This window comes from Sprattus sprattus (genome assembly GCF_963457725.1).
Source record: "Sprattus sprattus genome assembly, contig: SUPER_6_unloc_1, whole genome shotgun sequence".
NCBI lineage: Eukaryota > Metazoa > Chordata > Actinopteri > Clupeiformes > Clupeidae > Sprattus > Sprattus sprattus.
The window spans coordinates 337127-356405 of record NW_027667070.1 but is presented as its reverse complement, the minus strand read 5'-3'; the positions used below and the strand labels follow the sequence as shown (position 1 = coordinate 356405).

At 41.0% G+C, this 19279-nt stretch overlaps 1 protein-coding gene across 1 annotated transcript; it reads left to right on the top strand.

Moving 5' to 3' along the window:
* Positions 1 to 233: 233 nt before the first annotated feature.
* Positions 234 to 17506, top strand: LOC308367532 (transcription termination factor 1-like; the record flags this gene model as incomplete). The annotated part of the gene is made up of 10 exons (XM_080860869.1): positions 234 to 239; positions 771 to 1353; positions 1698 to 1883; positions 2102 to 2180; positions 3040 to 3164; positions 3509 to 3716; positions 14941 to 15027; positions 15359 to 15424; positions 15977 to 16062; positions 17376 to 17506. The coding sequence occupies 10 exons, from the start codon at positions 234 to 236 to the stop codon at positions 17504 to 17506; spliced, it is 1557 nt and encodes a 518-aa protein (XP_080716995.1).
* Between the last annotated feature and the right edge of the window lie 1773 nt (positions 17507 to 19279).

Sequence of the window (19279 nt, the reverse complement as noted above, 5' to 3'; positions counted from 1 at the left end):
GAGCGACCAAACTAGTACTTTCACTAATAATTTTTAATACCGAAACTACATTTTGAGGCTAATATACTTTGACTTTACTAGGCTTTTTCATCCAGGACTTTTACTTTGTTACATTGTTGAAATGGTACTTAAGGGTCTAAACCATATACATATGTCTGAGCTGCTGATGACTGATGATATGAATCTGCTTGCTTTTGATTCTTTGTGCCCCAGGAACAACTCCAGACCACGAGATGGCGGTAAGATACATCTTTGTGAAAATGTGCCAATTCAGAGTCATCGCCGAGAAACACAAATTTACATGGGTTAAGTTCTATTGGTCTGTTTATGTTGTCTGGGCAGAACAACAATGCTTTATATATTTATCAACACACTGGCTATGCTAGTTTAGTTTACAACATTGTAACATGATGCTTACATTGTGTGCGTTAACATATGCCTAACTACTGTCTGTAAATTCCAAACTGGTTTAACGTTAGCCTGAACATTAGCTAGCTATTTACGTTCAAATTACTGTACATACCCAGCCATTGAACAAGCATATCTTGCTCGAGGAGAAAATACATATGTGTAGATTTCATCTAAACACTGATTTAATTCATTTAACCTATTTAATTTTCATTTAAGATATGTATTATCACAATGAAAAAAAATTCTCAGATGACTTTTCCCCTCTACATTTTGAAGTAAAATGCATATCAGTTTTAAGTGGCACAAAGATTCAGTGAAGACACATGCATGTCCATGTTCCTTTATTCACGCTGTTATAGGGGGGAAACCTACTTGAGGTGACCGTGACGGAGGAAGAGCTTGTCTTTCATAAAAAGAAGAAGAACAAGAGCAAGAAACAACTTTTAAAGGCGATGCCAGAGGCCGGCAGTCCTACTGAGACAACCACTACGGAAGTCCACTCTCATAAGAAACATAAACACAAAAAGAAGAAAACAAAGAGTGAGAAAGATGACTGTAGACACGTCGAGAGCCAGTGTGACTCAAGAGAAGGGCAAAACAAAAAGAAAAGAAAACACAATGCAGAGAACGTAAGTGTGGAACAAGAGGGTGCAGATGATGCTGCTGCTCTGGAGAGAGAGGTGAAGAAAAAGAAGAAGAAGAAAAGGAGACTTGAAGAGCCAGACTGTCCTGTAGCGAAGGTCAGAAAGACACCCACACAGCCTGCTGCAGACACACACTGTCCCACAGACGCTCAGCTTCACCCAGATGTGCTGGACATTGACGATGCCATCAGGAAGGAGATCAAAGAGTTCCTGCCTCAATACAAGTTTACCAACACTGAGGATGTGAAGAATATCGTCAGATATGACCTACCACGCTACAGAATGTACAAGAAGCAAGGTGAGTAAGCAAGTTGATTTTAGCCATTGGGAGTATCCAAAGCCAGCAGTGCACTGTAAAACAGGGTGAATAAGTTTGCATTTTCAGAGGGGAGGAGTTTATCTTCATTCAGGCCATAGGGAATATGTGAGGCCTGCAGCAGTGTTATGTATATATTGCCCAGGACCTTTTCTCATGATTCTGGTATGGTTTGTTCTGACATTCTGAGTTAAACAACATTTAGATTTTTTGGTGGACTGTGTTTGAGAAGTTGAAGGACCACTGTCCACTTGAGGGATAACTTCAGTCATGTGATCCAGGGTTTTTGTTTTTATCGCTCTTCCTCCGCCCCCACCATGCCACAGGGATCCCTCTGCGAACTGGGTGGTTCAGCACGGCCGAGAACGAGCAGCTGAAACAGAATGTGAAGGACTTTCTGGCCCTTTCCGGTATTGACAGCGAGTTGAAGCTTTTCAGACCCACACGCTTCCCAAATGAGAAAGAAACCATCCTAAGGCTGAAGATGAGGTTCAACTTCCTCAGGTGTTTATGTGAGTATAGATATCAGATGTCATGTCATGAATAAGTATGAGACATGTGAGTGACACAGGCTGAGTTTTGTTCTGTGAGTGTGCCCACTGCTGTCATACCAACATACCTTTTTTTTTTTAGATGTTACTCGTCAAATTGTATCAAGTGACTGTAAGTTAGAGGTGTACATCAGTGCAGCCTGCAGTGCAGCAGTGAATTGTATCCTGTTCCTGAACAGGCGCCGGGATCCCTCGATCCTGGAACTCTATCCTTAACAGAGCCAGGAGGATGTGCAACAGCGAAAATTACAAGGGGAGGTAAACACAAGCTTCTCAAAAATAGGTTGTCTTTATAAAGAAATGTGCCCAGACAGACATTTTAATGAGGCCTCAGGTGACTTAAAGTTCCCCCACCAGGTGAGCAGCACAGTGGGGTTCAGTGTGTGTGTGTGTGTGTGTGTGTGTGTGTGTTTGTCTAGTGATGAAACTGCAGGGTCATGTTGGGGATGTTTTATCAGTGTTATGAATTGTGTGTGTGTGAGAGCAGCGTCATGTTGGGGGTGTTTCATCCGTTTTATTGACAGAGATAATTTCGAAACACTATTAATGACTTAAGAATATATTAAGCCAAGTGCCTTGTGTTAATAATTACCTTGCATGAATCATGTGTTTATGTCAGCAGGGACATGGCTTTTCTGTGTGTGTGTGTAACTTAGATTATAAGGTGCCACTTAGTCTGCACATATGTGTAAAAGGATGTTTTGGACAAGATGTGATAAGAAGGGTCTAAACTGACATCTTTACAAGACAGAAAGCAAAGTAAGATATCCAAGGACGTCGAAGACCCACCATGTGGTTATCCCTGCTGACGTACAGTTTTAATTTGGTGCCAAAAATCACTAAACTTCTATCTATATAAACCCTCTGCGATGGGTTTAATATTGCTTCTCTCTCATCTGCTGCAGTCTGGGAGTTAGCCCGTGCTTCTCTCCCACCTGCTGTGACGTGGGTGAGCCCAACAAGCTTGTTGTTGTGGTTTAATTTATATACTTATATGCAACTCCCTGAGTTAACTTGAGTGAATATTCACCTAACAGTTATGACTCTGTGTGTGTGTGGGAGCAGCATCAGTTTGGGGGTGTTTCATTAGTGTTATAACTGTGCCCCCTTTCTGCAGGTTTACAGAAGATGAGGACGAATACCTGAAGGATCTGTATAGGCAGAATGGGCCAAAGTGGACGGCCATATCAGACAAGATGGGTCGCAGTTGTTCAGCCGTGCGGAATCGCTTTCACGGGATGTGTAAGTGATCAGATTTACATCAGAACAGCCACAGAGTCCTTAATTGTAATCCCAAATTTTTTTTTGTATCCAAACATTAAACATGTCCAGGCAATCACTGCATTACTTCAGGGGTAGGCTGGAAGGGAGGGGTAAAATGTGACTGGCGATCAAGCTTAAATATTAATAACTTTTTGCCAGAATCATGGACTGGACCTTAAAGCTAATTTTGTGATTGGCCAGCTAGACGGACAGTTAGTAAACTGATAGACACAGGGTAGGTAGACATTAAAACTAATGCATACGACTGAGGTCTGAATACTGACCCAGTCTTGTTTTATGCTTTGTCACTTCCTGTCCCTCAGCTGAGGCTCATGGGGCATGGTCCGAGGCAGAGATTAAGGTCCTCCTGACGTGCGTACACCAGCAGCTGCTTGAGAGGGCTGAGCCCGGAGGAGAGGGCGGTGACAGGTCTGCGGTCATCCAGAAGAAGGACTTGCATAAGAAACTGGCCTGGAGGCGTGTGGCCGAGCAGGTCCAGACTCGAAGCTCGTTGAAGTGCAGGGCGAAGTGGTGAGAAAGCTCATGCGACAGACACATCACGTTGCACACAAAACATGTTTAGTTCAGGTACATTTTTCTGTGACAGGCTGAATAATCCATGAGAACATAGACGACACTGGCAAGGAACCCCAGCAAGCAAGCCTCCACGGGCCCCATGCAGGCAGGCTGTGGGCACTGTGGGCTAGGGCTAGCCCACACCAATCCTACACAGGCCCGGTGTGGGCTTGCCCAAGCGAGGCCTGCAGCTTTGGGTCACTGCGGGCTGTCACCGGATAGCCAACAAAAGATTCTAGAACAAGCACGCAAGGCTGTACGGGCCCCCTTAGGGCCGGCACAAGGGCCCTTTGACGGCTGACCACGCAATGCCCCTCCCCCTGAGCTTTTGCTCATTGGCAAAGTGCTGGCCCTGTGTGGGCAGCCCTAACTAGGCCCACACAGAGCCTGCACTCATTTTTAGCTTATTTATTTATTGAATATATTTATATTTTTTTCTGTGGCCGAGAGGTGCAAACCAACATTACAAAATCTGAAACACTTTAACAAAGCTTGAGAAAAATGTACATTTTGGAAAACATTTCTACATATCATGAATCAAAATTACATTACCACAACACATTAACAAGTCCCGAAACCAATTTACATTTCAGAAAACAAATTAACCCATTTAAGCCGGGAAAGCATTACCGCTGTTCTACCATTAAAGCCGGGAGCGCTGTTGCGTCATTCTACCTTTAAGGCCGGGAAAGCGTTTGTGTCGTTTTTTCTGTATAAGGGGGGGTTTTGCCCAAAGTGTCGGCCTCTGGGCCAATGAAATGCATCAGAATAGACATGTGATAGTGCCTCAAATGTTTTGCCATTAGCAGACCTGCCAACATGTACGCATTTTGCGTACCTGGCACGCATTTTGACATCAAAGTACGCTGGTACGAGTTGATGGTCTAAAAGTACGCAAAACCAAAAAAATATGTATATCTTTTTTTTTTAAGAACGCAAAACGCTCAATAATGCATTGCCGGTTTTCAACGGGTTCAAACTTCACAGTCTGTCTCGAGTCACCAATGCGTACATAGGCAGCTGCAGTAGAGCAAGAAGCAGAAGAGGAGTTTGACCAATCACAGACCCCCTGCCGTTACTATCGTTATCCCCTGTATGACAATCGAAATCAGAGAATACTAGGTTACCCTGCGGTCAGAGGAATCAACCGCTGTTCAGGTGTCAGTAAGCGATTTTTCATTCATGAATACTTATGAATAACTCTCCCTTCCCGACCACATCTGGCCAATTCTTCAAGTGAGGACATTAAACCAAGTCAAAAATCACTGAAAGGTAAACTAACGAGTAATGTAGAGATAAGACGTTAAAAATGTATTTAATTTTAGCCCAACGATGTTAACCATGTGGTTTTCGTGTTCGCCATCGATTTAAAATGGCAAATCAATCTAAGTGTCTTGGCTGTGTTAGAAATGGTTTGACTTTACGCTTTTGGGGTTTTTTGAAACTTCGTATTTTAGACACACGCTTGTAGTATGTTACCATGGCAGAACCGCCGGATAAAATAAAAAGATCGCAAAACATAATTGATAGTTACCGGGAGAGATGGCCATGCCTCCGTTCTTTTCGAACATCCCCACCATGCTTTCTGCACAGTGTGCAATGTCATTATTGACATCAGTCACCAAGGAGCAACAGGTAACGAACACAGTAAGATGCATATTATCAGAAAATCATAGGCCTACCTGTCAAGTTCATGCTAGAGGTCCGCGGCAGCCTACGTACAGTGTCCACACATGCTTACGCACAGCTGTTGTCATGTCACAGTCAGTGGCGGACCTAGTCATTTGGGGGCCTAAGGCGAAAACATAGCCAGGGGCCCTCTTCATCCGTCCTTTTAATGCAAAAAAAAAAGGGCCACCTCAAAGCAGGGGCGGACTGGGGGGGAAAAGTGGCCCGGGAGTTGTCTGTCAGAGCGGCCCACTTAATATACGGCGCGTTGCCCGCTCAATGTATGCAAAATACCCATACACTTAACATAATTTTGGATGATTACAAAGAAATAACAATATATATGTTTTTTTAATAACATTTGGATCCACAAATTTGCCTGGATGGACACATGGAATAAAATGATACTGGCTATTGTAACACTCCAAGGTAGGTATAGTTTGCTAGATGAATATGCTTAACTCTGGGCTAGTATCAGATGGTTAGGCCTATATGTATAACTACAGAGCCTTTAGGAATAAATGTCAGCAGAGAAAGAGTACACAATTTTTTTGATAATGATTAGGGCGACCTACATTAAGCAATATCATTTTTTTTGTAGGCTGATTAACTCATACAGCAATACCTTTTTGTATAGTAGATGGCAGCACACAATCAAAATATTTCCCCTCTACCTACATAGCTACAGTAGCTAGTTATATGGAAGAAAGTTGCATTCAGGAGCCTTCATAAGCAAACATGATTTGGCTCCACATTAAATTATCCCACTTTTTCATTATCCACATGTCTCAAATGTTGTATGATGCAACATAGCTTTACAGGACACATAAATGTCCAGTAACAACGTAAAGAAGGGGGCAACATATAAGTCAAAACCAACTATATTTATTGACTGATCTCGAAAGTATTGGCATACAAAAGCTAACTAAGTCTTCACAAAGAAAATAACTCAGTGTTAGGGCAAAAAGCGAACATTCACACTGTACAACCTATGAAAAGTGACAGCGGTAGCCTACAAATAAAGAAATACAGACCGCGTTAGCCACTTCACAGCGTGCTAGCCATGATTTTCTTTCGTTCCAATTCTTGGATGTAGGGTTCCACCCTTTGTAGAAACCTGTTGAATCGATACATTTGGTGTAGGAAGTCCTAATTGTTTTGTTGTCAATTTATCTTAATTAGTACGCCGACAGAGAAAAAAAATCTCCTTTTCCTGATAGCAGTTCGTCGCCACAATCGCCCTTAACACTCTAAGGTCAGCTGCCTTTTAGACTTTTCTAAGTTGTCTGACATGCCTTGATGTTTTTGTACATTTCCCTAAACTAAAAACATTGATGCACAAATGGAACATATGATTATATTGTAGAAGACATCAGCAATAATAACATGTGAGTAAAAGTAATGTAGTAATTCATTTTTTATTTTTAAATCTAATGTAAACATACCCTTAGAAAAACCTAATTTTAGAGGTGCTCAGATTTAGTAAAAAAACACATTGTGCAAATTTATTCACAAGGCTTTTTATTTCTGAACCTTGAAAACATATGTGTTAGCTATGTATATGTTAGTTTAGCATTTAGAAAGTGTGTGTGGTTTCTCTTCTATAAATTTATAATTTCAGAGTGACCTTTCCCTGCCCAAGAATTCTTTCCCTGCCCAATGAATATTGATGAGTTAGATTTGACAGGCCGGTGATTGCTCCTCCCCCCTGTCACTGTCACCTGTCAAAGAGGATGGCCAATAGATAACAACCCTGAAATGTCTCTCAGTTTTGAAAGTGCATAATTAGTTAGTGGATATAACTAAGTCAGTAAACAAGTAAGTGGATATATATTAGAAAAAAAGTGCATAATTAGCAAATGCATGCAAGTAAGTGGATATAACTAAGTAAGTAAGTGGATATAACAAGAATCAGAATCAGAATCAGTAACAGATTTATTGTCATGCAGGTTTACACCAAGAAATTGCTCTGGTGTATGGGTACAGTAAACATATAAACAAACCCAACACAATAAGTACTACACATAACATAAGACATAGAAACACACTAAGTACTACACATAACATAAGTACTACAGATAGACCACAGTATGAATACAGATATATAAAAAGAGTGTATATAAAAAAGTTAACTAAGCAAGTAAGTGAATATATATAAAAAAAGAGTGTATATAAAAAAATCCACTAAACGAAGAGGGGATGTGGACATCTCGGACCATGGAGCTGCCGATGAATCAGCACAAACGAACACACAGATGAAACATTTCACCAACCAGGGATATGTCACCTGTGTGTCGGTTTGCTGTTGCATGTTGCTAAACTAAGCAAGTACGTGGATATACTGTACAAAAGAAGTATAATCATATCCCCCCAGCATGCCAAGCCTCAAAACAATTCCTCTCTGGGATAAGGCAAAGGTGGATACGACACGCTTTGCACTTCCAGAGGGTTTTTGTTTGCTTTCCCCTATACTTTCTGCAAAATGCACATGTCTTGCGATTATCGCGAGTAGCAACCTCACAAACTGGCATACAAACATTGCTGGCATTCATTATAGGGTCTGTTTGTGGCTGAGTTTTTAATGGAATGCCAAACAGCTGAGCAGTTGAGCAGACAATGGCTCCTGTTGGAGATGACGCTGTGACAACGTCTTTGTCTTCTTTTTGGGCAGAGGTCGTGCTCTTTTGCGGGGTGATGTAGGTGCTATGTCCTCCTCGTTGTTTTCCACGTTGTTCTCCACGTTTCTGTAATAGAGTAAATAAAAACAATGATCAGTTGCTTGTTCAGGGATTTTTGCAACATAGAATCCCAGAGCTGCAATTCACACTTTACAGCAGTTTCGGCCATTCACACCTGGCCTGGCCGGTTTCGATTCACACCTATCAGACGTGTTTGAATAGCCTACACTAATGACTAACCCAAGGGGAACAACATACTTTTAGCGTTAGTATTTGTACTTATTTCGGTGCAGACAACAAAACTGCAAACATCGACGTATATAGCGAGATAAAGTTATGTATATGATTCATAATCGCCATATAGACGGTAGTCGCCTGGTTTACTCCTCTTTGCGCACACAATAAACCCCAAACATCGACAACAAAATGTCAGCGAACGTAGCAACATAAAGTTATTTACCTATATTATTCAAAACCGCTATACATACGGTAGTTACGTGTTTTATTTATTTTAGGATAGACAACAAACTGCAAACATCGACGACTGTAGCGACATAAAGTTATGTATGATTCAAATCGCCATACAGACGGTAGTCGCCTAGTTTACTCAGCTTTGCGCACACAACAAACTCCAAACAATATAAAGTAATTTATATTATTCAAATTCGCCATACAGTCGTAGCGTGTTCTACTAATTTTTGCACACACAACAAACTAGACGCCAACGGCATAATAAGCATACTATGCCATGAGTTTTACTCCCTATAAGTAAATCAACACCATGCAAGAGCCAGTCAAGTGAATATAAATTACTTACTCATCAGGAATATCCTGAACGGGGTCAAGACGAAGCACGAAGTGGTTATGTTCGTCCTCACTGTCTTCACTACTTTCATCGGATTCGTGGTTGTCCTCCTCGCTTTCCAGGTCAAGTTCCTCCTGAATTTGTCGTAGAGCATCAGCAGCAGAGATGGGAAGCGGCATGTTGTCTCGTTCTCAGTCGAAATGTAAACAAACATACGACCATGTGGACTGGCTTATATGGGTGAAAAGGGCGATTACTGAGTGCTCCTCGCCACGGCATGACCCAATAGCGTTCGCCGAATTACCATTTCTTACCATATGAATAGCCACCAAGTGCTAATGGGTGGCGCATTAGGAGCTGAATTCTGGCTCAGACAGTGAAATGTGCAAGTTTTCGTTCGATTCTCCTGACAAAGTGCCTATTTATTTTTTAGTTTTGAACTTTATATATTTTAAAAGAAAAGGGTTCAATGATTATGTGGGTGTTATTTGTATGTCTGTAGGTCAAAAACTCGCGGAGCTTTAAACATTTTTTGACAAAAAAAAAAAATATCCCTGACAAGGGATATCGACCTTAGACCGTTAAGGTCCACCGCCACTGGTTTGAACTTTGTTGTAGAAATGAACAGAACAGAACATACGATGGGGTGTAAACATCAGGTAATGGTAGTGTTGCATGCTGGGTGTGTGATTATGTGTGTGTGTGTGTAGGGGGGTAAAGGTGTCTACAAGCGAGACACGCAAGTATTAGGCTAGAGTGATTAACATTTAATAACAAATAAACATAGTAAGACTGACGGAGGAGATTAGAAAATAGTAAGACAATAGTAACCATGAGTGTGAATACAGGTCACTAGGAGTAGTATAAATAGCAGACAGTGAATCCCGTTGGTTATCTTTAGAGGTATATAATGTATTCGGTTAAGCAAGGAAAACTGTCGCAACCGACGATATCTGCGGGAGGGCCGGTTGGTTATAGACTTAGGCCGTCCCAACGGCCCATCGGTGCTTGGGTGGGCAATTTATCGTGGGCTTTCTGCTGGGTGAGGGCCTAAGGCAGTTGCCTAGTTTGCCTTAATGGTAGGTCCGCCACTGGTCACAGTGTAAAATGCTATATGTTTCTACTAACAATAATAATAGGCTAATGATAATAGCAGACATCCAGAGTCTCCCGCATATTGATAACCACTCCCTGATGCCCGCAAATGACTTAAAATCTCCCGGAATCTAGAGCGAGCGACGTGCTCCAAACCGTGTTAGCATCTGTGTAGCGCGCGCACGACGGAGAGGGAGAGGGACCTGGAGACTGTGCGTGTGTGAGGCAGTGTGCGTGTGTGCCTCAGGAGCATCCTGATTGGCCTGTTTCGGTAAGTCAACCAATCAATTTTCAGTGTGGGCGGCCATTTATCTCTTCTCCCGAACCGAATTAATCAGTTCAGTGTATCTAGGAACAGGGGCACCATGGCACAGGGAGAGTGCCCCCAAAAAATAAAATATAAGACATTTTACAACAGACTATACAAAGAATTGCATTGGGCTATACCCTATAGAATGATATTATGCTTTTATATCTTTTAGGGACCACAACAGAAATACGTAGGCCTAGGGGGGGAATACCTCCCTGAAATGACTTTTTGCAGGTTGGGATGTCTGTAATCTAAATAACTCTTCCACTGAGTATAATTTAATTAAATAATAAAGAAGCAAACACAGCGCCATCATTTGGTCTTAGCAGTTGTCTAGTCCTGGTATCACATGTAATTGGGCTTGCATTCGAACATCAGACGTGGGGAGAAAAAAGAATGATGAATCATGACACTTGATAGGTATGAGGTAGGGAAAAAATACAACATGACCATTGTTTGAGAAGTTCCTAAGTAGCCTAGAGTGAAATAACATCCCAGAGGAAATATAATAGGCCTGCTGTGCAGAGAAATGTCTCACCAGGCTACAACTTTGTTGTCACAGTTATCACTTATAACTGTTATCACAGTCTATTTTTTTTATTTCATTAGGCCTTCTAAAGTGGTTCAGAACTGCATTATTTATCAGCTCAGAATGTCGTCGATTGGTTCAAACATGTAACAACAGCATTATAACTAATACAATGAAGGCCACAAAATCGCTGCGCCGCGCGCATCAGGGTGGTACTCAAACACATTTTCCAATGTTGGCAGGTCTGCATTAGTAGTTTAAAAAAAAAATCGTTGGCTTTCTCGCTTTGCTAAGTAACGTCTCCTCCGCGACAGCCAGGATTATAGCTCAAAGTAAATTAGGCAAGGAGTGAGTTGTGAGTACTGGTAGTTACAGAATATGGTTATCTGTAGTTGTTAACGATTGTTACTTGCTTAAATGTAGGTTTACTCGAGGTAAATGAAAGGGAATATGGTATCATAGAGGGCTATATTAACACTAAGCTAGCTTGCTATGTTGTTAAAACTTTCTCCAGTGAGCGAGTGTGAACGAGCGAATTATATCGACAACTCTCTATTCTTTGCATTACTATATATTCTAGTATTTCAAAACAATAATCAGTCCCTATAGAATGTTGTTTATTTCAAAACAATAATCAGTCCCTATAGAATGTTGTTTATAATCAGTTAATGCTACTGAATCCTCGTTTGACTTCATTATAGTGAATGCTTTGGTTGCCTTCCATTTCAGCCCAGCATACAGTATTTATCAGTTGATAAATAACATGTACTTGAAATTTGTTTTGTTTTTTATTTGAATTATTCCTGTTTTTTCCCTTTTAATGGAATATTTGACACTAAACTAGTTCATCTGTATCTCAGTGATAGTATCCAAATGAGCATAAAAATATCACTGGTATGTAAAAACTACATGGACAACAAAATGGTTATAATTGTTGATCAAAATCTTATTCCCTTCTACTCATAATACAACAAGTAAACAACTCAGAGGTTGACACTGTCAGGTCCATTCTCCATCCATAGTGTCCAAATGAGCATTAAATATCCCTGGTATGTAAAAACTACACGGACAACAAAATAGATGTTAATCGTATTCCCTTCTGCTCATAATAAAACAAGTAAACAACTCAAAAGTTAAAACTTTCCCTATAAGAATTATATATTTATAATTATATAGTTATATACTTTATTTCACTTTGTTATATACTTTGTCATATAGCTTATTACATTTTTTTCTACTGTTTTGTGCTGATCCTGCACTTTTACATATTTGGTTTACTTTTGAGAAGGTGTATGTAAATATTGTAAATATTTGTAAATACAAATTCAAATTCTCATGAAAGCCACAGGTGTAAGCTCTCGAATACTTTTTGAATTGTGTTCCTATCTGTTACAGGGGCTGAGAAATCAGTAATGTAGTAGGCGTTGACACAATTGCTGAATTTCTAGAAAAACTTCAGGTTTTGGGGGCTTTTCTGAAATCGCCTATAGGTTTTACAGGCATTTTTTCCAGGCGCTTTAGGCCTAAATGGGTTAACAAGACGCGAAACACTTTAACAAGTCCAGAAACACTATAACAAATGATATTAACCGGAAAGGGAATGTACTAACTCCGTGACTGATGTGGACATAGACATATAAACGTACATTCATGTCTATGGACGTGGTAGTGATAACGGAAGTGCTCAATTTTGAGTTTATGGAGTTCGTGGTGAAAAAGCTAACTGAATGATGCTGGGTTATACCGCAGAAAGGATTTCTCCTCTACAAACATAGCCATAATTAGGGCAATACGACTGGAACTTTGTGGACCTGGACAGCTGTTTGGTTACCGCATGATGTGGCAGGTGCTCAAACAAAAGTACAATCTGCGAGTGAAGAGGGATCATGTAATGAATTTGCTCCAGGACCTCAATCATCGAGGGTGCAAATGCTCAAAAAAATCAAGCCTTTACAGAGACCTCAAGCTGATGTGTACATCGTGTAAACATGATGACATATCCACGATTACAGCGTACTAGTGTCCCTCATTAAAATATTGTATGCAATGCTACAGAATATCTGGTCTTTCAGTCTGGTCTACTCCATTTAAAAACAATTAAGACCGACCACACGAAAAACTAAATTTCGTTAATTGGCTCAAATGTTTGCCACAATCCCTTTCGGGACTTGTTAAAATGTTTCGCCTCCTGTTAATTTGTTTCGCCACTTGTTAATGTGTTTCGGGACTTGTGAAAGTGTTTCGCATCCTGTTAATTTGTTTTCTGAAGTGTTAATTTGTTTCGCCACTTGTTAATGTGTTTCGGGACTTGTGAAAGTGTTTCGCATCCTGTTAATTTGTTTTCTGAAATGTTAATTTGTTTCGCCACTTGTTAATGTGTTTCGGGACTTGTGAAAGTGTTTCGCATCCTGTTAATTTGTTTTCTGAAGTGTTAATTTGTTTCGGGACTTGTTAATATGTTGTGGTAATGTTATTTTGTTTTATAATATGTAAAAACAAATTCCAAAATGTAAATTTGTCTCAAGCTTTGTTAAAGTGTTTCAGATTTTGTAATGTTGGTTTGCCCCTTCGGCCACCGTAATATAGAAATATAAAAATGAGTGCAGGGGCCCGTACAGGCCCTCTGAAGGCTTGCTTGCTGGGACAGTTTTCCTTTAACACGGAGACCATATGCAGATCCTGCTTCTGTCTGTCACACCTTTGATCTCTGTGTGTGTGTGTGTGTGTGTGTCTCTGTGTGTAGGGCTGGGCGATATGGAAAAAAACATATATCACGATATGGATTATTTTATATCACGATAGCGATATATCACGATAATGATATAATAATGGAAAAAATGTAGCGGGAGCATTAATCCGCTACTAAAATTATGTGTATAGAGTGAGTGTAACTAAGATCTCACTCCCCTGTAATATTGACTAATATTAAATATAATGAAGAGATAAAAGCCATTCAGTATTAAATAAGACATGTACTAATATTAATTATTATAAATAGATACATTCAATGAACCTACTCTAAATATTTGCTTTAATAACTATTTTCATACCCATTCAATATCAGTGGCCTAATGCCCAATCACTCTCTCGTTCACGCTTGCTATAAATATACAATCAATAAACAACTTAACTAATGCAATAACAATATAACAACATGGCAATACAATCCCGATGTATTTTACAGTTCTTTGTGTTCCGAATAGATGTATGAGTTCAGAGTTCAAAAGTCGATGGTCACAGCTCAGAATACGTACGATGACGTATTTGTCAATCCACAGAGTGCTGTGCCGCTCCGGCAAGCGGCTGTGCTGGCGGTGTGTGTGAGCGATACGAATGTTTGTATAATGCCGTTCAGGTCGGGAACTCAATACAACTGGAACCCAGTACCTCGATGGCCCAGAGAGATGGGTCAAACTGAGTTGTCCATGGATGGCAGGGCAAAGAGCGTCAATCAGAAGGTAGAGTAGACCCAGGGCTAGCTGCTAACCGTCTGTCCGTTACCAGGGAAACCAGCGACACACCGTTGAATCTCAACTAGCAGCGATAGCTAAACGTTGCTAGCAGCCACTGAAGCTGCCAGCTGACTGTATAATGAGAAAAAGTTTATCACGATAGAAACGATAGAGGAGAAAGGTCACGATAGACACGTTTCTATCGTCCTCACGATATATATCGTCATATCGCCCAGCCCTATCTGTGTGTCTATGAGTTTAGTGTGTGTGTGTGTGTGTGTGTGTGTGAGAGTGTGTCTATGAGTTTAGTGTGTGTGTGTGTGTGTGTGTGTGTGAGAGTGTGTCTATGAGTTTAGTGTGTGTGTGTGTGTGTGTGTGTGTGAGAGTGTGTCTATGAGTTTAGTGTGTGTGTGTGTGTGTGTGTGTGTGTGAGAGTGTGTCTATGAGTTTAGTGTGTGTGTGTGTGTGTGTGTGTGTGAGAGTGTGTCTATGAGTTTAGTGTGTCTGTGTGTGTGTGTGTGTGTGAGAGTGTGTCTATGAGTTTAGTGTGTCTGTGTGTGTGTGTGTGTGTGTGTGTGTGTGTGTGTGTGTATCCTTGCCTTTGTAAACCCTGTTGATGCTGTCTCTGCCTGTGTTGTGTAGGATGAGTTACCTGATGGGTAAAATGAAGACTGGTGGAAAGATCAACGGGAGGAAGAGCATAGAGGGTCACATCCAGCTGATTAGAGAGTATGTTTCAAACTGGTACTCTGGTTACCTCTAAGTACAGCTGATCAAAGCATCGATTTCAAACTGTTACTCTGGTAACGTGTAGATCCAGCTGATCAAAGCATCGATTTCAAACTGTTACTCTGGTAACGTGTAGATCCAGCTAATCAAAGCATCTTCATGTGTCTCTCACTTCACTCTGTTTTCGAAACAGCTGCTTTAAGTCATACTCAAGATTTGATTTTCTATTGAAATACCTCCGTCTGAACATTCAAGAAATCCCGCTTAAGTGAGAGTCTCCTGTGATGACCTTATTTCTGTAGTTAACCCAGTTTCTGTGTGCCTCGACCAGGATCAAAGAAATGGATGTGAAGGAATCTGCAGACATTGTCTGGGATGACCTCACTCATCTGTTTGGGTAAGAGGCTCATGTAAGCAAGTACATGGGAGACTGACAAGTACAAAGCTTAGGTTCTTGAATGCTGGCTACTTCCTGTGCTGTTAAGGTAATCAATATGGGTTGGCCTATTGGCCTTAAATATGCGTTTGCATTGAAACTACTCTTAGACTACCTGTTTATGCACAAGAATCGTGTGTCAGTGTGATATTGAGTGAATCGTGTGTCAGTGTGATATTTGAGTGAATAGGTATTAGTATGATATTGAGTGAATTGTGTGTGAGTGTGATGTTTGGGTATGTTATTTGTAAGTGTGATGTTGAGTGAAGTGTGTGTGAGTGTGATGTTTGTGAATGTTGTGTGTAAGTGTGATGTTGAGTGAAGTGTGTGTGAGTGTGATGTTTGTGTATGTTGTGTGTAAGTGTGATGTTGAGTGAATTGTGTGTGAGTGTGATGTTTGTGAATGTTGTGTGTAAGTGTGATGTTGAGTGAAGTGTGTGTGAGTGTGATGTTTGTGTATGTTGTGTGTAAGTGTGATGTTGAGTGAAAGTTTCCTGTGATTTCTCTATGAAGCAACAGCATACCTGCCTACCTCCGAATGAAATTCCACCAGCTGAAGGTGACCAATGTAACAGACTGGAGCAGGAAGTCTTTCTGTGGTGAGTACTGCCCCCTGCTGGTTCATGTATCTCTCTCTGTCATGTTTAATACTGTTGTCTGTTTTCTGGTGGAGTATGCAAAAGTGACCTTGGGTTTGAGAAAAGCACTACATCACGAAAACAACAACTTCACATTTGTTGTCTTCTTCTCTTCTCCTCTGCTTCTGTGTGTGTATGTTTTTATGTTTACTGTATGCACCCATGCACCAGAGCTAATTTAAGGTAGGCACATACCTACCTGACAATAAATCTGTTTCTGATTCTGATTTTCCATCTTCTCCTTTTTTCTGTCTTGCTCTTCTTCCTCTGCCGCATTGTTTCTCTGTCTGTCCCCTTCTCTAACCTCCCTCTGTCTCTGATGGCATTGTTTCTCTGTCTGTCCCCTTCTCTAACCTCCCTCTGTCTCTGATGGCATTGTCTCTCTGTCTGTCCCCTTCTCTAACCTCCCTCTGTCTATGATGGCATTGTTTCTCTGTCTGTCCCCTTCTCTAACCTCCCTCTGTCTATGATGTCATTGTCTCTCTGTCTGTCCCCTTCTCTAACCTCCCTCTGTCTATGATGTCATTGTCTCTCTGTCTGTCCCCTTCTCTAACCTCCCTCTGTCTATGATGTCATTGTCTCTCTGTCTGTCCCCTTCTCTAACCTCCCTCTGTCTATGATGTCATTGTCTCTCTGTCTGTCCCCTTCTCTAACCTCCCTCTGTCTATGATGTCATTGTCTCTCTGTCTGTCCCCTTCTCTAACCTCCCTCTGTCAATGATGTCATTGTCTCTCTGTCTGTCCCCTTCTCTAACCTCCCTCTGTCTATGATGTCATTGTCTCTCTGTCTGTCCCCTTCTCTAACCTCCCTCTGTCTATGATGTCATTGTCTCTCTGTCTGTCCCCTTCTCTAACCTCCCTCTGTCTATGATGGCATTGTCTCTGTCTGTCCCCTTCTCTAACCTCCCTCTGTCTATGATGTCATTGTCTCTCTGTCTGTCCCCTTCTTTAACCTCCCTCTGTCTATGATGTCATTGTCTCTCTGTCTGTCCCCTTCTCTAACCTCCCTCTGTCTATGATGTCATTGTCTCTCTGTCTGTCCCCTTCTCTAACCTCCCTCTGTCTATGATGTCATTGTCTCTCTGTCTGTCCCCTTCTTTAACCTCCCTCTGTCTATGATGTCATTGTCTCTCTGTCTGTCCCCTTCTCTAACCTCCCTCTGTCTATGATGGCATTGTCTCTCTGTCTGTCCCCTTCTCTAACCTCCCTCTGTCTCTGATGGCATTGTCTCTCTGTCTGTCCCCTTCTTTAACCTCCCTCTGTCTCTGATGGCAGACATCATTGATTTCCTGTATGAGCAGACCTTGCCAAAGCTGGAGGAGGAGCTGAAAGATTGTGAGGATGATGAAGAGCCCACAGAACAGCGACAGTCTTACAAGCTGTCGGAGATCTTCCCTGACCTCTGAACCACCCCAACACCACCCCTGCTCATCACCATAGAGACTCTTCCAAGCTGTCAGAGATCTTCCCTGACCTCTGAACCACCCCAACACCACCCCCACTCATCACCATAGAGACTCTTCCAAGCTGTCAGAGATCTTCCCTGACCTCTGAACCACCCCAACACCACCCCTACTCATCACCATAGAGACTCTTCCCTGACCTCTGAACCACCCCAACACCACCCCTGCTCATCACCAGAGAGAAGGGTCACTCTAACGTCTTTCAGAGATCTTCAAACACTGACGATGCCCCCAACTCTTTTCTCGCCTATTTCTTGACTATTTGTTTAATTTTTTCTTGTCATGTTCCGGGTTGTTTGAATCTTATTCTTCCGCACTGTTTTGTGCGTTATAAGGATTGTGACTGAGATTGCTTACTCTGATTTCCCTGATATGCTCAAAGCAGATCTGTTAGCCACGCAGATTTTCATTATACAAGCAATTATATTAGCGGCAACTGTGTATGGATTTGTCATACAAATATAAAAATGGCCTGAAGCCCAACAGATGGATAAAGAGAAGTTGTTTGAGAAGTTTGTAACGCCAGTGACTCTTTATGTCTGAATTTATTTACATTTATTTGGTCAGGCCTTTTCCAAAAGAAATTCATATGTTATATTTTCAGGAATGTCAAAGAATGAAGAAAATATCAGCTTCATAATGTTTTACTGCAACCGATTATGTTTTTTTATGCACTTTATAAATTCAATAGTAAATCAAGGAGTTTTTAACCCAGTGTCTGTTGACCATTTTGTTTTATGTGGATTTTCTTCTGGTCACAAGTGGAGAAAGACATTAGGCATTTTCACCATTTTTACTTCATCACAGAGTGTCATCACCGGTTAGCCCTTTGCCAACAGACTGACCAAACTGTGCCTGTCACAATCGGGCCGGTCATACAGGCACGTTACCCCTGCCGTAGTCTCATATTAGTTTATGGAGCTGGAAGGGCTTCTGTGGCTTGACTATATGGGCCATTCTACCGAATTGATGCAAAGTCATGTCGGATATATTTAGAATTTTTGTATGTTTTTTTCCCAAAACTTTGTCCGTATGTATATTGTACCATATCTAAAGTACACATATCTAGTAAAAGAACTGTCAAGTTTTATATTGTATTTTCAGAATGTGTTGGAATGTTTTTCCTCTTCCAAAAATTGTCACTACCGAAACATCACATTTACTATAGTAAAAAAGTATTATTATTGACCTGTTCAGATTGTGTTTCCTTCCCTTCTCTGAAGAGTATTTTTACAAATATTTCTTGAAGATTTTCACAATGAAATCCATAGAAATGAATTTTTTACCAAATTTTCAAGGTCAATTTATCTGTTTCGGTAGTGACTGCACTGTTTCGGTAGTGACTGCACTGTTGGATGGATGTTCAATTCTCTCCCAAAATCATCCAAAAGGTGCTCTGGGCCTCCCTTTAGTCCACACAACACATTTATTTAAAAATTATGGGATTGAACTACTTGCCATTTCATTTTGTCACTACCAAAATCATCTGGTCACTACCGTATGTTTCGGTAGTGACTGTTTCGGTAGTGACAATTCTAGCTAACTTTAAGCATAAATAAAGAATTCTAGCAAGCACACGGCTTGCAAACACATCTTTGAAGAGGTGTACACACATACAAACATAAGATTTTCCATGAAACCCCAAAAGGTTTACTTAATTGAAGAAAACATGCGTTTCGGTAGTGACAATTCTTAAGGTTACACGTCGATTTTCAG